The following is a 17315-nucleotide window of genomic DNA, read 5'->3' on the forward strand; positions in this document are numbered from 1 at the left end:
ATTACAAAATTTTTTTCTTATTCTGTACACATATTTGATTATTTCAAAAAAATTTCAAAGGAGACACATATACAATTTTAGACCCTTATGGAGTCAGTGGAAACCTACTATAAATCAACTCACATCACCAAGTTAAAACTAATTTGGAATTGTGAAGAAGTAATAAAAATAAAAATGACAAATTTTCATATTACCACATATGTTGTTATTTCTACAGCTAACACCTGAAATTTAACAAACATTAACAAACGTGTCGCTAAAGGAATTCAAAGTGAATATTTAAAAAACAAGAGCTTACCAACATTAAGAGGTAGAACACAATAGGCTGAATCAGCTTCTGTGGGTTTGAACTCTAGTGCAGGTTTCTCAAGACGAAGAATATGTGAAAAAATGTACTGGTGGAGTCGTGTTATCAGCTCAAGCATTTGCAGAGACAGCGTAAAACCAGATTTCTTAAGCTCAATAGATATTGTAACCTCTCCAGAGCGAGTATACACAGGAAAGTGAGGAATCTAAATAAGAAAAAAACAAAAGAAAAACAAAAGAAATCAAGAGACAAAATCCAGGGTAGGATTCCTCTAGAGAGTACTGGTCATTTAGTTCAGATGGTGAAGTAGCACTTGCCTGACCCTACAACAAACTGGATCAGAATTTTGACCTTTGATGACCTTCAATTATATATGAGATTTTGAAGGCTTAAAGAATGACTGATTTTTTTTTAATAGGTCTCCTTGTGTTTTATAGCTCTTTATATAAGATGAAGTAAAAATGGAAGTCTTTCCCATTAATGGAGTAAGACATGTGAAAACCAGCAATATTCCTCAGCTGAGTCTCATGCACAGAAAATATCTTTTTATTAAAAATTTTCTTAGGCAAGAGGTGTCAATTTCAATTAACACGGCCTACTTTTTCTGTTGCTGCAGACTAGGAATGCTGAGAGGACTTGCTACCACAGCTTTCATACAGATAAGGTAGCACTGCAGACCATCTCTGTAGCTGATAGGCCACTCCTATCACACCTCACACAAAAAAGGAGGAACATTTTGAATTTGCCACCGCAAAATAATGAAATATAAAATTGTAAAACAAAAGTTTGGCTAAAATAGAACAGATTGTTCCATCACTAAAGACAGAAAATGAAGTGGTGACTGGACTGGATGGATTCCCACAGCATTCTCCTGAAGAAACTGGTTGCTCATGGCTTGGACGGGTGTACTCTTCACTCGGTTAAAAACTGGCTGGATGGCCAGGCCCAAAGAGTTGTGGTGAATGGAGTTAAATCCAGTTGGTGGCCAGTCACAAGCGGTGTTCCCCAGGGCTCAAGTATCGGGGCCAGTTCTGTTTAATATCTTTATCAATGATCTGGATGAAGGGATCGAGTGCACCCTCAGTAAGTTTGCAGACAACACCAAATTGGGCAGGAGTGTTGATCTGCTCGAGGGTAGGAAGGCTCTGCAGAGGGACCTGGACAGGCTGGATCGATGGGCCGAGGTCAATTGTATGAGGTTTAACAAGGCCAAGTGCCAGGTCCTGCACTTGGGTCACAGCAACCCCATGCAATGCTACAGGCTTGGGGAAGAGTGGCTGGAAAGCTGCCTGGCAGAGAAGGACCTGGGGGTGTTGGTTAACAGCCGCCTGAATATGAGCCAGCAGTGTGCCCAGGTGGCCAAGAAGGCCAATGGCATCCTGGCTTGTATCAGAAATAGTGTGGCCAGCAGGAGTAGGGAAGTGATTGTCCCCCTGTACTCGGCACTGGTGAGGCCGCACCTCAAATACTGTATTCAGTTTTGGGCCCCTCACTACAAGAGAGACATTGAGGTGCTGGAGCATGTCCAGAGAAGGGCAATGAAGCTGATGAAGGGTCTAGAGCAGAAGTCTTATGAGGAGCAGCTGAGGGAACGGGGGTTGTTTAGCCTGGAGAAAAGGAGGCTGAGGGGAGACCTTATTGCTCTCTACAACGACCTGAAAGGAGGTTGTAGAGAGGTGGGGGTTGGTCTCTTCTCCCAGGTAACAAGCCATAGGGCGAGAGGAAATGGCCTCAAGTTGTGCCGGGGAGGTTTAGATAGGATATTAGGAAAAATTTCTTCACTGAAAGGGTTGTCAAGCATTGGAACAGGCTGCCCAGGGAAGTGGTTGAGTCGCCATCCCTGGAGGTATTTAAAAGACGTTTGGATGAGGTGCTTAGGGACATGGTTTAGTGGTGGACTTGGCAGTGCTAGGGTAACGGTTGGACTCGATCTTTAAAGGTCTCTTCCAATCTAAATTATTATATGATTCTATAATATTGCTTATTTTCTGGAGGTTACTTGGTACAAGCAGCACTTATGGTCGTTTCCCACTCTTCAATCTGAGGGTGGGAATAAGTGGAAAATGACAGGTTGTAAGGCACGCACAATAAGGATCCGAGCTAGATTCATTACCTGAGGTATAGGTTTGGCTGTCAATATGCCAAAACATCTTGTTGTATCCTCAGGAGGATATAGCTTTCGTCTCCTGAAGTTGAGCTCATCAGGTAGAGGAGTCGTTAACACCATTCCTATTACATACAGGTAACAGGGCTGGTCAGGTTTGGGATAACTATCCCTTAAACACTCTGGAATCTAAAAACAAAAAAAAGAAAAAAAAAACCCCAAAACATTAACATGATAAAAATCAGCAAAATTCAGCTAAGACTATTCTTTGAACAGACCTTCACATGTTTATTTGGAAAGGTATTGCTAAAAATGAGGAATAAAAAAAATAATCTAGATGTAAGTAATTTTTTCTTTCTTAAGCAAAAATGTTTGGTCAGCAGCCCGGCCTGGCAGCCATGAGATCTGTCTGAACACTTGCATCAAGGGAGCACGATGCTCCCAGATCTTCCTATTTGCCAAGAGGCAACTTCCATTACATCCCTAAACTTCCTCTGTATCCATCCTGTGTTAGAAATGCAAGTCTAACTGTAGAACACAGACAGCACGTCACCATAAATAGAACTGAAGTTTTGATGCCAATTTCCACATTTAGCCAGTAACTCTGGAGCATACTTTGTGTCCAAGATCTTTGTCTTTGGACCTTAACAGAGGGAAGGGGGGTGGGGGGGTGTGTGTGTGTGGGGGGTGTGTGTGTGTGTGTGTGTGTGTGTGTGTGTGTGTCAAAAATGATCCTCCTGTTTATCTAAAACTAAATTGCAATACATGTAGTCCTGTATATTAAAGTTATACTGTAGCAAAACTATGGCCTTGGCCTAATGGAAAATTACTCATAAGTTTAGTAACTATATTAAGCCCAAGAGGATCTTGTAGACCTTAAACATTTGCCAAAGCTTCTTTTCCAGATGTGAAAAGTTGGGACGACAGCAAGGGAAAGTATTCTTGGATTCTGTATTTAAAAAAAAACCAAGAAAGAATGATGCATCACTTGACAAATCAACTCCTCTGAATGAGAGATACCATAATCATGCATTTTACTATTTCAAAAATCACTAGTGAGGTAAAAGGACTGAGAAAGGCACTTGTAACAAGAAGCACCAAGAAACACTGTGCAAAGATTCAAACTTTTTGTGAAGTATTGCAAGAAAAAGGTTTTCTTGTCTGTCGTTCCATCTGTAATATACTCTGTGATGCCACCATATCCTTTCCTAAGCTTTCCTAATAACCAATTATTTAAACTACTAATAAAATTGGGGCATGTGGAGGATGCCAAGAATGGAATTACTTAAGGGCTATCACCATAACTGAGGCTGCACATGAATGTACAACACAGCACTGTAGCCTGCTACTGCGAGTGTGCATGCTGACATTCCTACATGTGACCAAAGGCTATGGGTTTCTTCGTGAAATGCAAAGATTATCAGAAACTACTATGCAATCTATTCTGAGTTACCTGTCCTATTCAAAGGATGTCAGACAGAACCTGTAGCAACTGCTACAGAAGGAAGGTTCCAGAGTAGTTGCAAAATACTCTTGACAAAGCTTCTTTTCTCCATTTTCTCTTACTTTTAAAGTATTTGACATTCCCCCATAAATACTATCTAAGAAGTCCAATTCTACAAACTGATGTGGCTGAAACCTGGTGTAACATATCTATGGATAAGTTAATAATGCAGAGCTATAGTAAGTATCTTATGTGACTCCTTTAGCATATTAAGTATAATATTTAGAACTATTTTAAAAGTAAAAAATATTAAAAGTATACTTATTTGATATTCTAAGATTTAAACCAAAAATTATTAACTTCCGTGTTCGACCAGTAAAGTCACCAAACTGAACCAAGCACCTAAAAAACAAAAAAAATATACAAAACTTTCTCTATTTAGTGCCTAGCAGATAACTTTAACCCCCTGGGCATCTCCTTCACTCTTCAATTATTTGTCTAGAAAGCCAGTAATTCTTCCTTTGCTCTAGTATATTCACTAGAGAACTTAAAGTTTTTACAGATTACTAATGCAGGACAATTTTTCCTCCCAGTTATTTCTATACTAGGCAAATACAGTCAACAAGCTTTATAGAAAGTGTACGTTCTTTGAACTACAGGCATGCTTCCAAAGCAAACGGTCTCATAAGCTCATTCAGGTAATAGCGCAAGTTTCCATACAGTTAAAACTGCAAAATATTTCCACTACAAACGCAAGATATGTTGTAAAAGATTCTTATCAGATAAGATTAAGAGTTGGCAATTTTGTCTTCTTATCAGTACACAAAGCATTCAGTTGGAGATGTGGACAGCAGTGAGTGATACTAACAGCTTTAGGATAGCACTGTCTTCGTTTTGTAGAGCCTGGCCTTCCTGGAACACTGGTTTCTTCTTCATCATGTAAATCAAGCTCCTCCTCATATTTAACCGTTTCTTTACCAACTGGCATCAAATGATCATCCAGTTCACCTGAATATTATGAAAGAGTACAAAGAAATAGCATTATGAGCAATCAAATCTTGGTTCCTTCAGATACTACACAGTAGATGTGATTGCCCATGAAAACACCTCACCTAAGTTTTTAAAATACGCTTACTACTGCAAGGCTCCAAAAGTGTAACTTTGAGGAAAGAGTGATAAACATTGATTTTTTGGCAAAAATACTTATTTATAGTAAAAATATCTGCAATTCTAATTTAAAAATTGAATTATATAATGAAAATATCAAAGAAAAATAAACTTTTTTGCCCATAAAAGCCAACCAGTGACTGAAACAGTCGTTTAAAAATCACTCACATGGAGTTATGCCAAGAAAGAGGGAGCAGTTATGTTTCTGTATCATTCTAAAAAGCAAATTACTACTGTTGAATGTGCACTCTCAACACTGAGTTGAGCCATCACGGTGTTATTCTTGGATACATTTATTGGTATGAATTCAGTGATCAAAAGGTTTAACTCAGAAGAAAAAAATACAAACCCCAGACCTACAAATTTTTTTGCCTAAAAGATACATAAATACTTCTGTACTTCATCAAAGCACCCATAACATGGAATTCTCTTTAAAACATTCCACAATAAAGAATATGCTCCATTATACTTACTAAAGACAAGAGAGCTGAAATTATCCTGCGCTGTCTTATTTTTGGAACATGACTTATGATACAGTAGAGAATACAATAAATTTAGGGCTATGTATTTTATATTTTAATTTGTTACAATTCACTTTAAAAAACAAGTTGTTTTTTTGGCTGCAGGATATAGTCCCTGACCTATAATTAAGATCATCTAGAGAATAAGATTCTTTTCCCCTTTATTAAGTGTATTCAATGTCAAAATCTGTGTATCTTGTATTACCGTTGCATTTGCTGTTTAAGACAAAATATGTTAAATAAGATTCCCCTGGAAAATTTAACTTTAGCTTACAAGGTGTAAGCTAAATTAGTAAGTACATGATCATATCACAAAACAAGGCAAGAGAAAGGAAGCTATCATAGATAGAGAAAGGAAGCTATCATAGATGGCTATAGCAGAAATGCATGCATATGCATAACATCTGTACCATGTTCAATTTCTCAACTATAAAATATTCTTTACCAAAGAGATGTTGCTTTTCCAGTTCTTACCAATTTTGTGCAGTTTTTCACAGCAAATAAGAGCTACAACTCTCTCAGCCAGTCTTGCGCAACTCATTGGAGGACCCTATAAACATTTAAATATTTCTTAAAAACTTTGGCTGATTAGCACATTACTTATTATACATGTTACAAACAGTTAATTTAATTTAACACAAACGTTAGGTAAGCAAAACTTTGTAAAATATTACATTGATGACAATTTTGTGGAGATGTTCAGGCTTATCTTGTTTTTCCACAGAAGCCAAAATTACAAGTTTTCAAACTCAACATACTATTGATCAAAACCTATAAAGGACCTTTTCCTACAACCGATACATAAGTATGTGAAAAAACAAGGCACTGGGAAGAACATCTAAATATTTTTGCCTTTGGAACTGCTGGAAAGTAACTGCTGGAAAGCAGATTATAACAGATAGAAACAGGGATCTAAATACAGTTACAGAGCACAATAGAGGAAAAGAAAAATCATGTCATTTTCATCACAGTAATGAAACAAACTAATTCTAGAAAAGGTACACACACATCTATACCAACGTATTCACTTATTTCTATGCTTTTCCTTCCCCAAATACCTACAACAATTGAAGCTCGAAGAGGTGAGTTGATTGGCAGGTAGAGAGTAGAGTAAAACGTATGATCAGGTAGTTCTCGGGTTTTACACTTGGGAGCTAGGTGTGTAAATGGATCACTTGGTAATCTAGCGCAGTACCTAAGTTGACAAAACATTTTAAAAATCATCAAAACCTGCAAATTGAAACCTAAAGACATTTCAATGGAATCTTGCCTTACTGGTGTAAGCACTACAGATGTTTTCAGGCCATACTGAGCACTGCAAGAGTATACTGCTGACTAATGTTCAACTAACTGCCAAGCAGGAGACCTCCAAGTCCTTTACTACAAAGGTGGTCTCTAGAAAGGTGGTTTCAAGGTTGTAATGATGCACAGGACTATTCCATCCCAGGTAGCAGAGCTTGCATCTGTCTTTGTTTAATCTCCTGAGTTTACTGTTATCCTATTCCTCCTATCTGTCATGGTTCCTCTCTGAATGGTTGAATCTGACTGCTTTGTCAGGTTTTATTTACCAGGCAGTCCACCAAAATGGTCTGCATCTCATGAATTTGGCCACTAAGGTACTACGGCAATTGCATTGAAAGCTTTACTTAAGTAAATGACATTCACTGCTTTTGTCCTGTTCACAGAGTCAAGCAAGCACTTCATCACACAAGAGACAAGGTTGGTCAGGCAAAAGACTGTCATTGGTAAAACTCCTGGTGGCTGCTGCCAACCACTCTTCCCTTTACGTGCCTGGAAACAGCTTCCATGAGGACTTGGTCCATGATATTCCATATGACTAAGGTAAAATTGACCAGTCTATAGCTCCCTGGATCTTCTTCCTTGCCTTTTTTGAGAAGTCGTAACATTTATCTTTTCCGGTCACTGAGGACCTCCTCTAATTGCCACGGCCTTACAAAGATGATATTGGCTAGCTCCCTCGGAAGCATATAATTCCATCTGTGGACTTGTATTATGTTCAGCTTGCTTACGTTTTTTTTTTTTAAATATGACAACAGATTACTATTACAAATGTGAATATTAGAACTGGAAGATTTTACTACAGTTTTAACAAGCCACTTTTTTTTTTTTAAAGCTAGCTTGCCAAGATTAAAAAAAAAAATCTTACTCATTTTGAAAAAAGTTTTCAGAGCAGCTTTTAATTAAACAGGAACTGATCACTAAATTTATTATCAGAGCTAGAACCTCTGTAGGATAAAGAGACAAAATGCAAACCATCCCTTCAAACTGCTGCGACCACTTTCTTTAGGAGGGAAAATCATAACAGATTCCTAAGAGGACACGCGTACAATACCCCAGCCTATGCTTCCATGTTGCGAGACAGACCAAGAAACTTTTTGTTTAAAGACAAGAAGTAAAAAGTGAACATGCCTCTTACCTATTTATGTGTCCAATAGCAGTGTTAATAGTAACTCTTGGACTGTTCTCATCTGGCCTCAACACATAGGGTGGAAATATATCATCGTCATCAACAATGGGTTCAGTTTCAGTTTCATTGGCATCGACAGATTTTGAGCATTTGTTTCTCAGGATCTTAACATTTCAAGAATAGAACATAATGAGAGATTTTTCCTTTAAAATACTATGATAAATTTAACCAAAACAGGCATGTTCCTTTGACCTCATACCTTCTCAATTGCTTTGTATGTCTTAAGATCTTCTTCAAAACTTTTGATTTTGTCTGTATCTGCTAACATGATGTAATTGGAAATTGGTGCTCTAGCTCTTCCTTTTGACTGCACATAGGAACGGTATTCTGTGGGCAAATCAAAACGCACCACCAAGTTGCATTTTGGTATGTCAACACCCTCTTCTACAATACTAGTAGCAATAAGTAGGTTGGTCTCATGTGCACGAAATTTTCTAAGAACCTGCAAGAGTAATGAAGACAAATTTGAGAGATTAGTCTGAGCCATGTTTCCATCATCAGATTCATCAAAAGCCAATATAAACAAGGAAAGTGGATCAGACATTCCAAAAACTTGTTTAAATTTGCAGATATAAAACTATTACAAAAAATCTTTTCAGAAACACAGCAAGACTATTTATCAGAACAGGTAGACTTCTAGGAATCAAATCTGGTATGTGGAATTATGTGAGTCTAAGAAGCTACTACAGCCATCAGCAATGGAGAGAATCCTACCTATTTATTCACAATTTTTCAGCTATAGTATAAAAAAATGCTGCTTTCAGGACAGCATCTTTTCCAACCATTTCTGAGGCTGAAACATGAGGGGGGGAGGGGAAGCACATTCCAGAGCTGATAATTCTGATATTTATACTATTTACTAAAGAATACTAAGGAAAGGTTTGGGAAGGTGGGGGGTGGGGGAGGTCAGAAGGACAACCCAGCCAGGGGTGAGCAGGAGGAATAAATGCATTTGCTTTCAAAATACTTCACATGCTTTAAGTGAGGTCAAAATCACAGGGTTTTATATTTATATCATTTAATGATTTACCAAATTCACTTTTAGCAAAGATAAATATTAAAACCAGCTTAACTGTTGAAAACATCAGGAACCGGGATTTTCTTTACAGTATTACTGTACTACTACTAACCCAATGCAGAAAAATTAGATAGTTGATGAACTGGCTAGACACAAACATGATTTTACATGAAGTTTTAATTTCTGTTTGTGTAATATGACATAACAATGTCTCTAAACATGTTTTTTTGGGGTTTGGGTCTTTTTTTTTTTTAATGAAGAACATCTGTATCTCCAGTAAGTATGCATATTTGTTAAACCAAGGGTATTCCCTGAACTTCCAATGACTGTGCCCAGACTCTGCCTGTTGGTTCGGTTTGTTTTTAAAGACACACACACGCACACAAAAAAAAAAAAGAAAAGAAAGAAAGAAAGAAAGAAACGACCAAAAGGTTCTGAAGGTACTGCTAATTTCAATTATTTTTCTTGACGTTACCTCTTCCTGTTTTCTGAATTCTACTTCCATCTGCTTGTTACGAGGCTGGTTCTTCCCAATGCCATGTCCAGTTATAAAATTGCTACTGATGTAAGCCAGTTCTGGATCTTGCTTGCCAGCCTCTTTTATCAACCTAAAAAATTACATACATTTTTAGAAGTCCCACAACTCCAAAAATGGAAGACAATGTTTTGTTTGCAAGACCTATACTAAAAGAAAAAAATGGAAGCATGACAATTAAGCCATGCTAACACATAAACCAACCTTAGTCTTCTCTAAAAAGATTAGTTCTAATGAAAACCTCTGTAAGGATAATAAGACAGACTGCATACATATATAGCATGAGTGTGCATGCATCACATGCATTTCAGACCTATCACGGTAAAACCAGATGTTTTTAAACCAATCTATTACTCTAAGGCTCCCTGTTGTTAAGGCACCCTACTCACAATTGGTTTAGTTAATCTCATTGTCTGTAAACGATGACTGATTTTAGCAGAAAGACCTGTAGCTGCTCCCTCTATGTTTCCTCCACATAAGGTGTTAATTTTTAGGTTAACATTAAGGAGAATAACAATCTATGTTTTAAAATACGTATTCTGTTCAGGTATACTAATAACAAAATGTTGACCTGTTTTTCTGAAGAGTGATGCTCAGCCTACCCAGTGAGATGTTTACTATTTTTGAAATTAACCCAAATGTATCTACAATCGGTGGATTTAATCCAATTCTTTAAAAGGAACACTGAAGAGAGAGCTGAGGATGATCCATGCTCTCAGTTTATTCCCCTATGTCCTTCTTTAGGTTACAGAAGCAGAAAAGGCTAGCTTCTGCAGTGTTTTTATTTCACAGACAAGGCAGCATATTGCTCATATAAATAATGCACTGAACCTAGAACTAGGCATTTATGGATTTAAAAGCATAATTACATTGTGCAATCAAAGTAATTATGCTGTAGCATCCTTACTTGATCTCTTTTCAGCATGGACAGAACCTGGTATTTCTCAACAGTAACAGGTTTTTGAGCAGCAGAGCTAATAAAAATCAAGGAATCATACACAAAAAATTACATCCCTTGCATGTCTCACTATAGCCATCCCAGTACCACTTTGCTCATAGCATATCCATTATGTCCATCACCAGGTGCTCCTCATATCCAAAGGACAGCTTGCCTCTGTATACCTCCCAACAGTAATTCAAACCTTTCCCAGTTACATCTCTAGCACTTCTGCCTCACATATAAGAAGATGAGTGCTGTGCCAGTCCCCAGCTACATGCTTACCACCTGCCAGTGAGCTGCTGCCAAACCAGATGGAAAAAATGGCGAAGTTCTCCCTGCCCTTTCTACCCTTGGAAAACTACTGAAGTCTTTCCCCTTTACCTGGTCACTGTTTTAAACATGATTTATGGTAACATAAAACACCTTGAAGACTTCCTTCCTTTGCGATCTGTTAAAACTGGAATGGACAGGGAGTAGGCAAGAGAATGGAAAAGTGGCAAATAGCTTGGTTATCCTTACGGAAACAGACTAGAAGGATCCTCCTGTACTAAAATGCATGTGATTTGTTAGTTCAAGGCTAAACAGATTCACTTTTCTGTATGCAGTCTAGGCTCTTGAGACAGACGTACTAAGACAGTACAGGTTAATAACTAGACAAAAACCCTAATTATTTTTTTTTATTTCTTTTTCCACATGGCATTTCTGTCAAGTCATACATGACTTCAGTTTGAGTACCTACTAAGCATCTCAAACATTCTTACTGTATCTCATTTATTATAGAAATGGACAATTAAAGACATCTGAATAAACATTTCATTGTGCACACCTTCAGCAAGTTCTTAAGAAGCATTCAAGACTTCAACCTTGTCATTGAAAAAGTATTACTAGTGGCAGGTAACAGGTGGTGTTTTTCACATACATACAAAAACTTCTGCTTTCAGACCCCTCCCTAAGGCAGTTGAGAGGCACCGCAATGAAAATGGAAGGAAACTGGGCTTTAGAAAATCTTTTCTGAAAAGGAGCTTATAGGAACCAGAGCTCAACTGTATACACTACATAAAACAGTCAGTGAGCCACTTCATCAGTTGCATGTAATAATAACCAAATAAGAAGCTGGGGTTTGTTTTTGGTTTTGTTTTTTTCTAATTTGTAGTATTTACAATATGTGCAGTGGCTGTTGCTAAAGATCTCTAGAGAAAGATTAGCTGTAATTACTGCTTCAGAGAAAATTCCTACCCATTTCTCCCAAAAAGTACAGCACAGGCCATGAATTTTGCCCTCCCCCAGTCATTATGAACTATGGACTTCATAAAATGGGATTCTATCTCTAAATATTACCATGATAAATATATTTTAAGAAAAACTGTATTTCTGCTTTAACTTAAACTTCTGTTTAACAACCATACTAGATTACTGGAAGCTCAAGTGGTTTTGATATACTAATTCAAACACTCATGACTTTCTTATTCATGAGACAGTCCTTCCACCTGTATATTCAGGATAAGTATAGCTACAGTCAGCAGAGGCCCTTGAACTAAATCCACTCAACTGAAGTGAGCCTACAGTGAGGTTCTCCACTGAAGGCTTTCAGTCTTCTGTCCCACAGCTCAGGTCTGCTGATCATCCATGTATTTTGGGACCAGGTGTGGTCTCAACATGAGGTACAAGAGGTCAAGGAGCATTTTGAGAGTCTGCTAGCTAGCTTTCAGAAGTGGATAAAAAGTTACATATAGTTTTATTTTTTGCTGCCAATAACCTGTACCAAAGGCTAAAGCTTAAAGATGGCAGAATTTTGTTACCTATTCAATCTAGACATTGTCTTCTGTCAGGTTCAACAGCAGTTAGGATATAGTATAGTGCATAAATCACAGTCTACAAGAATGCACCATGGAAAAAGTATAATTTAAGTAACATCCATAACTTAACAGAGAAGAAAAAAAAATTTAACAATTCTGCTCACTCCCTGTAGGATAATGAAATACTCATTTCAGCTCAGCAAAAGTTTATCAGAATCTGTTAGTGTTATTTCTTCAGGAGTTATTAACAGAACATGTCCATTTCACTGAATAGCTTAGTTTGGATCATATTGCATATGTATGCAAACATATTTAAAAATGCAAAAAAGGCAAAGAAAAAAGATGAAGTTCACAAAAAACACATAGGCAAGTCTGCAGATCAAAGAATATATTATGCACTCAAACTACTGACTCAGGCAAAAAGGTAACAACAACACAAGGGTCAGATTCAGAGGTATCCAGAACGGAATAAACAAATTGCACAGGACATTTAGCACGCTACCAAAAAACCCAAAAATCAAGATAGGTGAATAAATCCGATGTCATTCACAGTTTGTGGCAAATAGCATTTAACAATTAAGTGTTATGCACAACTAACATGGATCCCATTCAAGAATAAGAACTGATAAGGAACTAGAGCACTGCAAAGTGTATCTTGGCAAATATTCCAGGGTTCATATTTTTCTTGGTGGAGACTGTAAGAAAGTGCTTAGTGTTTAACTGAATAGGTGTTTTATAAACACCAACTGTTAAAGTAGTACTGGTAATCTTAAGAGATATTTGTGCAAGGACAAATTAGGTTTTTTGTAGACTTAGATTGTATAACGTGATTTAGTAAGGTAATGGTAAAATTTCCAGAAGTATTGCACTCAGTAGGCTAGAGAAGTTTCCAGCATCCATTGCAAATATAAATTTAAAGACCGATTAAGACAAATCAGTATATGGTTATTTTACAGGTTAAGTACAGTATTTCACATTTGCCTTCTAAAGAAATCAAATTACAAACTCAAGTCCAAAACAAGCCCTTGAGTACAATTTTCAAAGACACATGCTCTTCCCATCCACCCCATATACACATAGCCTGATTTTTTTTTTTTTTGCTATTCTTTATGCAGATCCAGTATGATCTCCTAAACCAACTTTAAATAGAGTTCTGAGAATACAAGACAATCCCCTACATATTCATATTAACATTCATGTGCTGGCAGCCGAGTCTGCCTTTTTCTTTTTTTAAATGAATTTTTTTTAAATAAAAAGCTTTACCTATTTAGAACAACTGCTGTGTATCTTCTTTCCACAAAAATAATTCCACATAAAATATTAGTAAAGGGAGATGGGAAATTAGTCTCTGGCTTCTCCTTCTCCTCAATTTCTTCATCCTCATCATCATCTTCAGAATCACTCCAAGATACGTAATTATCCTGATTCCTATTGTTATACCATTCAACACTTTCAAACTGCTGCCGTTCATATGGTTTATATTTGCGCAAGATTTCAAGCAGCTTTATTACTTTTGGGGTTACAAATTTCAGGTCAAGTGAGGCAGGCGAGAAGTGCTCTTCACAGAGTGCATGTATTTTCCTTAGGAAAGTGTCTGTAAACAATAAAAATTTCCTGTGCAGCTCCTCTTGTTCGTGTTTGATATACTTCTGTAGCTCTCTCACCATCATCCCAGCTACCTTATCTGCACACCAGGGTCCCAGAACAACCAACACAGCTCGACAGTCTGACAATATCTACAACAAACGAATTCAAATATCAGTTCAAAGAGTACATTCATGAACTATTCATTTAAGACTGGGATCTTGTTTCTCATATGGCACAACCTTTGTAAAGATTATGACAATTGTTCTATTATAAAAGTATTTAGAAGTCTGCTTTTGTTATTTAGATGACCTTGGGAACTTTGGTGTTTCTAATGGAGTAAGTTTCCCCCTCCCACCTAAATTACTATAACTAAACTTCAAACTTTGTACATTTCTGAATCTCAAAAAAACAAGTTTAAAGAATATTTTACAATTTTGTGGAACTGTAATTTGAAGTTTACCTTAAGATAATTATGCTAAAAACGAGATTACTTCTTGAGGCAGCTACATAAACAAAGCAGAAATTATTACCCTTTATATTTAACATAGTTCTAATAAAATAAATGCTTTAATGGGCATTTTTACTTTATTTGTTACTGATACTTGCCAGGGTTTCAAAAGTATCTAAACAGAAAGTTGTACAGTGGCTTTAGGGTAATCTTAGCAAGTCTAGCCTCTCAAAGGAAAAAAATTAGGGGTTTTATATGTAGGTGGAATGGGAAAAACAGAGAGAACTATACCCTACTCAGAGAGCACAATACAGGCACTTCAGTACCATCAACATCTTATCTGATGGCAAGTTGTTTCCTCCTGAAGAGTCAAGTGGTCAAACAATAAACTAGGAATCCAGAAATGGGGTACATTAATAGTAGTATTAAAAAGACTCATTATTTGAATCTACTATTACAACATAAGAACTATGACAGAACTATAACAAGTCAAGATGACAGAGTTTTCAGTTGCTGCTTTAATTTCTTTCTTCTTCCCTTCTGTGAGGCAGTAAAGAACAGGTTATCATCCTCTTTACACTATCCTCCCTGAAGTTTGTTAGCTGTAAGACTTAATTAAGGGCAAAATTTATCTAAACTAATTGTAACTGCACATAGAGGCTTGATGCTCTCCAGTGCCACGACAAAAGGAAGCTCAGGCTGAAAACTGATTTCTTTTTCTTAATATGGGTGCCTCCATCTTCTTAGAGAGTTACCAGATCAGAAAACAAGCACAGACAGTTATGTGCATTAGAAGCATAGCAGTTAATCCACTCTTCTGGACTATGCAAATCCTGGGGATTGCCCCCAGCTGCCAGCATTCCTTATATATTTTAGCTTATTACATTTTAAGTTTAGCACAAAAGTAACTAGGACTTCCTTCCCATGCAACCATGATAGGCTGCCTTATGTGTCATCCTTCCCTCTGGCCCAAATAATCCTCTTCTGGACAGTGTCAGAGTACTGGGTTTCTGAGAATGTTAAAGGAAACTGGAATACTTTGGGCTGAAGAAATAAATAAGTTCTCCAACTTCCTCATGGACCGTTACAGAAATGTGACTCACTACTGACTTCTTGTTAAACAAAGACTTACATAGCTACGCTACATAGTTGTACCTCAGGAGGCAATTCCAAACCACAAAGCCCAAGAGGGAAAAAAAGCTGCTGGGACCCCAGACCCCACATGTGACAGGCTCAATACACCATGCCTTCTGGACTCTACTGTGTCATCTTGCATGACAACCATAGGGGCAAACACATAGAAAGGTAGGGGCAAGCTTGAGGTTTAAATTCCATTCCAGCAAGGTGTGACCCTAGTTCAATATTGTTCTAAGATAAATTGTAGAAATTGTAGATCTATGGCTGGAATTTTTGCCTGAATTCTTACTTTATCATCTTTTAATACGCGTGGGTACAGTTTTTCCAAATATTTCCCGCGGCATTACTTCCTCTTCTGGACTGAATTATTCAAAGGTCATGGGAGATCACAAAGACATCAAATTCTTGACTTCAGAAATAAGGACCCACAACATCAGAGTGCAGAATTACTTTACTGCCTTAAGCAAATTTGAATACAAGATTCTCTAACCAGATGAAGTTCTAATCAATGGTTGATATTCAAGCCCCACTCATTTATGAAAAGACTTGCACTGTTAGTGAGTACAAAAATCAGAAGTCTTTTTGCTCAGATACTCTAGGCTGGCTAGCTTAGAAAGTTTCAGTAATGTAACATACATGGCAAAGAAAAACAGTAGTAAGACTTCTATTCTCCAGGTTTTTCACATAGCTTAATGTACTTACCTGCTTAGAAATTAATGTAGAATCTCTTTCTTTTGAATGTACAGATATGTTGCAGTCATTTAGAAAAGTAAGTGCTTCATCCAATTCCTTTAATAATCTTCCATACAACCCACTTCTGTCAGTATATGGTCCACAGTCTACAACAATCTCACACGGCTGAGAAGTATATCTTAATTGAGGGCAAAGATCAAGTTAAATACAGCTTCTGAAAGTCAGAGCTATTTCAGCCTGTTAAGGTTATACAGCAAATAACAGCAACACAAAGTGTATTAAAGTACATTTCTTTCCCCACCATGAATTAATAATTAATAGTTACACAGTTAAATACTTCAGAGTAAAAAAAGCCTCCACCACCCCAAATCCTGAACCACTTCATTCTAAAATACTTTTCTTTCTAATAGACTCCCTAAAAAGATTAGTATCACTATCTTCATTTCAAATATTGGAAAATTTAAGGCAAAGCAAATTAAATTTACTTGACCACCATCTTCACTTTGGTTTTCCAAAGCATACACTTTTGATATGCCAAACAAATACAATCCACATAATGTAAATTTAGGTCTATATATACACTTACACAAGTAAAGTAATTACTGTTCGTCAATGGCAGAGCTATGAGTGAGAAATTCTTAAGAGTAAATGGTTCACACAAGTTCAGAAAAATGCATTTGAAAAGAGACACCCACAAAACACCTGTTCCAGAACATAATAACCATCTTTGATTTTGTCTGAAACTCAGTTCATACAACACAGTACAGCTGGTGCAAGACAACATGCTACATATTAATCATTTCACACTAATTTTCCTCTACAACAAGTCATCACATTATCACCACCTTTATTTTAAACAACATTCACAGGATTCCACATTCTGTAATAACATAGAGGAAAACACCCACTTGCTCTGCTATTTAAATAGTTTTTCTAATTCCTCCCATCTCCTTCTGTCTTTCACCAGCCTCTAAATCCAGGCTACTCGGGGAGGGGGGGGGCAAAAAAAAAAAGCCATGCAACTTTTCTGGCATTAAGAACATCTTGTACTGTGGATGTTGCAACATTTTTCTACATTAAATAGCAACATTATGGCATACACTGAACATGAACCAGTTACTCTCCAAACA

At 37.1% G+C, this 17315-nt stretch overlaps 1 protein-coding gene across 7 annotated transcripts in view; it reads right to left on the bottom strand.

Moving 5' to 3' along the window:
- DICER1 (dicer 1, ribonuclease III) overlaps nt 1-17315 on the bottom strand; it is a 70514-nt gene that overhangs the window by 21138 nt on the left and 32061 nt on the right. For all 7 annotated transcript variants that reach the window (XM_075503517.1, XM_075503519.1, XM_075503520.1 and 4 more), the window contains 10 exons: nt 16195-16363; nt 13584-14056; nt 9525-9657; nt 8231-8473; nt 7981-8135; nt 6606-6738; nt 6018-6093; nt 4724-4863; nt 2421-2600; nt 299-512 (listed from right to left, as the gene is read on the bottom strand). In XM_075503517.1, coding sequence (XP_075359632.1) covers nt 299-512; nt 2421-2600; nt 4724-4863; nt 6018-6093; nt 6606-6738; nt 7981-8135; nt 8231-8473; nt 9525-9657; nt 13584-14056; nt 16195-16363 — 1916 coding nt within the window. The remainder of the gene's footprint in view (nt 1-298; nt 513-2420; nt 2601-4723; nt 4864-6017; nt 6094-6605; nt 6739-7980; nt 8136-8230; nt 8474-9524; nt 9658-13583; nt 14057-16194; nt 16364-17315) is intronic.

This window comes from Mycteria americana, chromosome 5 (genome assembly GCF_035582795.1).
Source record: "Mycteria americana isolate JAX WOST 10 ecotype Jacksonville Zoo and Gardens chromosome 5, USCA_MyAme_1.0, whole genome shotgun sequence".
In the NCBI taxonomy this organism is placed as follows: Eukaryota; Metazoa; Chordata; class Aves; order Ciconiiformes; family Ciconiidae; genus Mycteria; species Mycteria americana.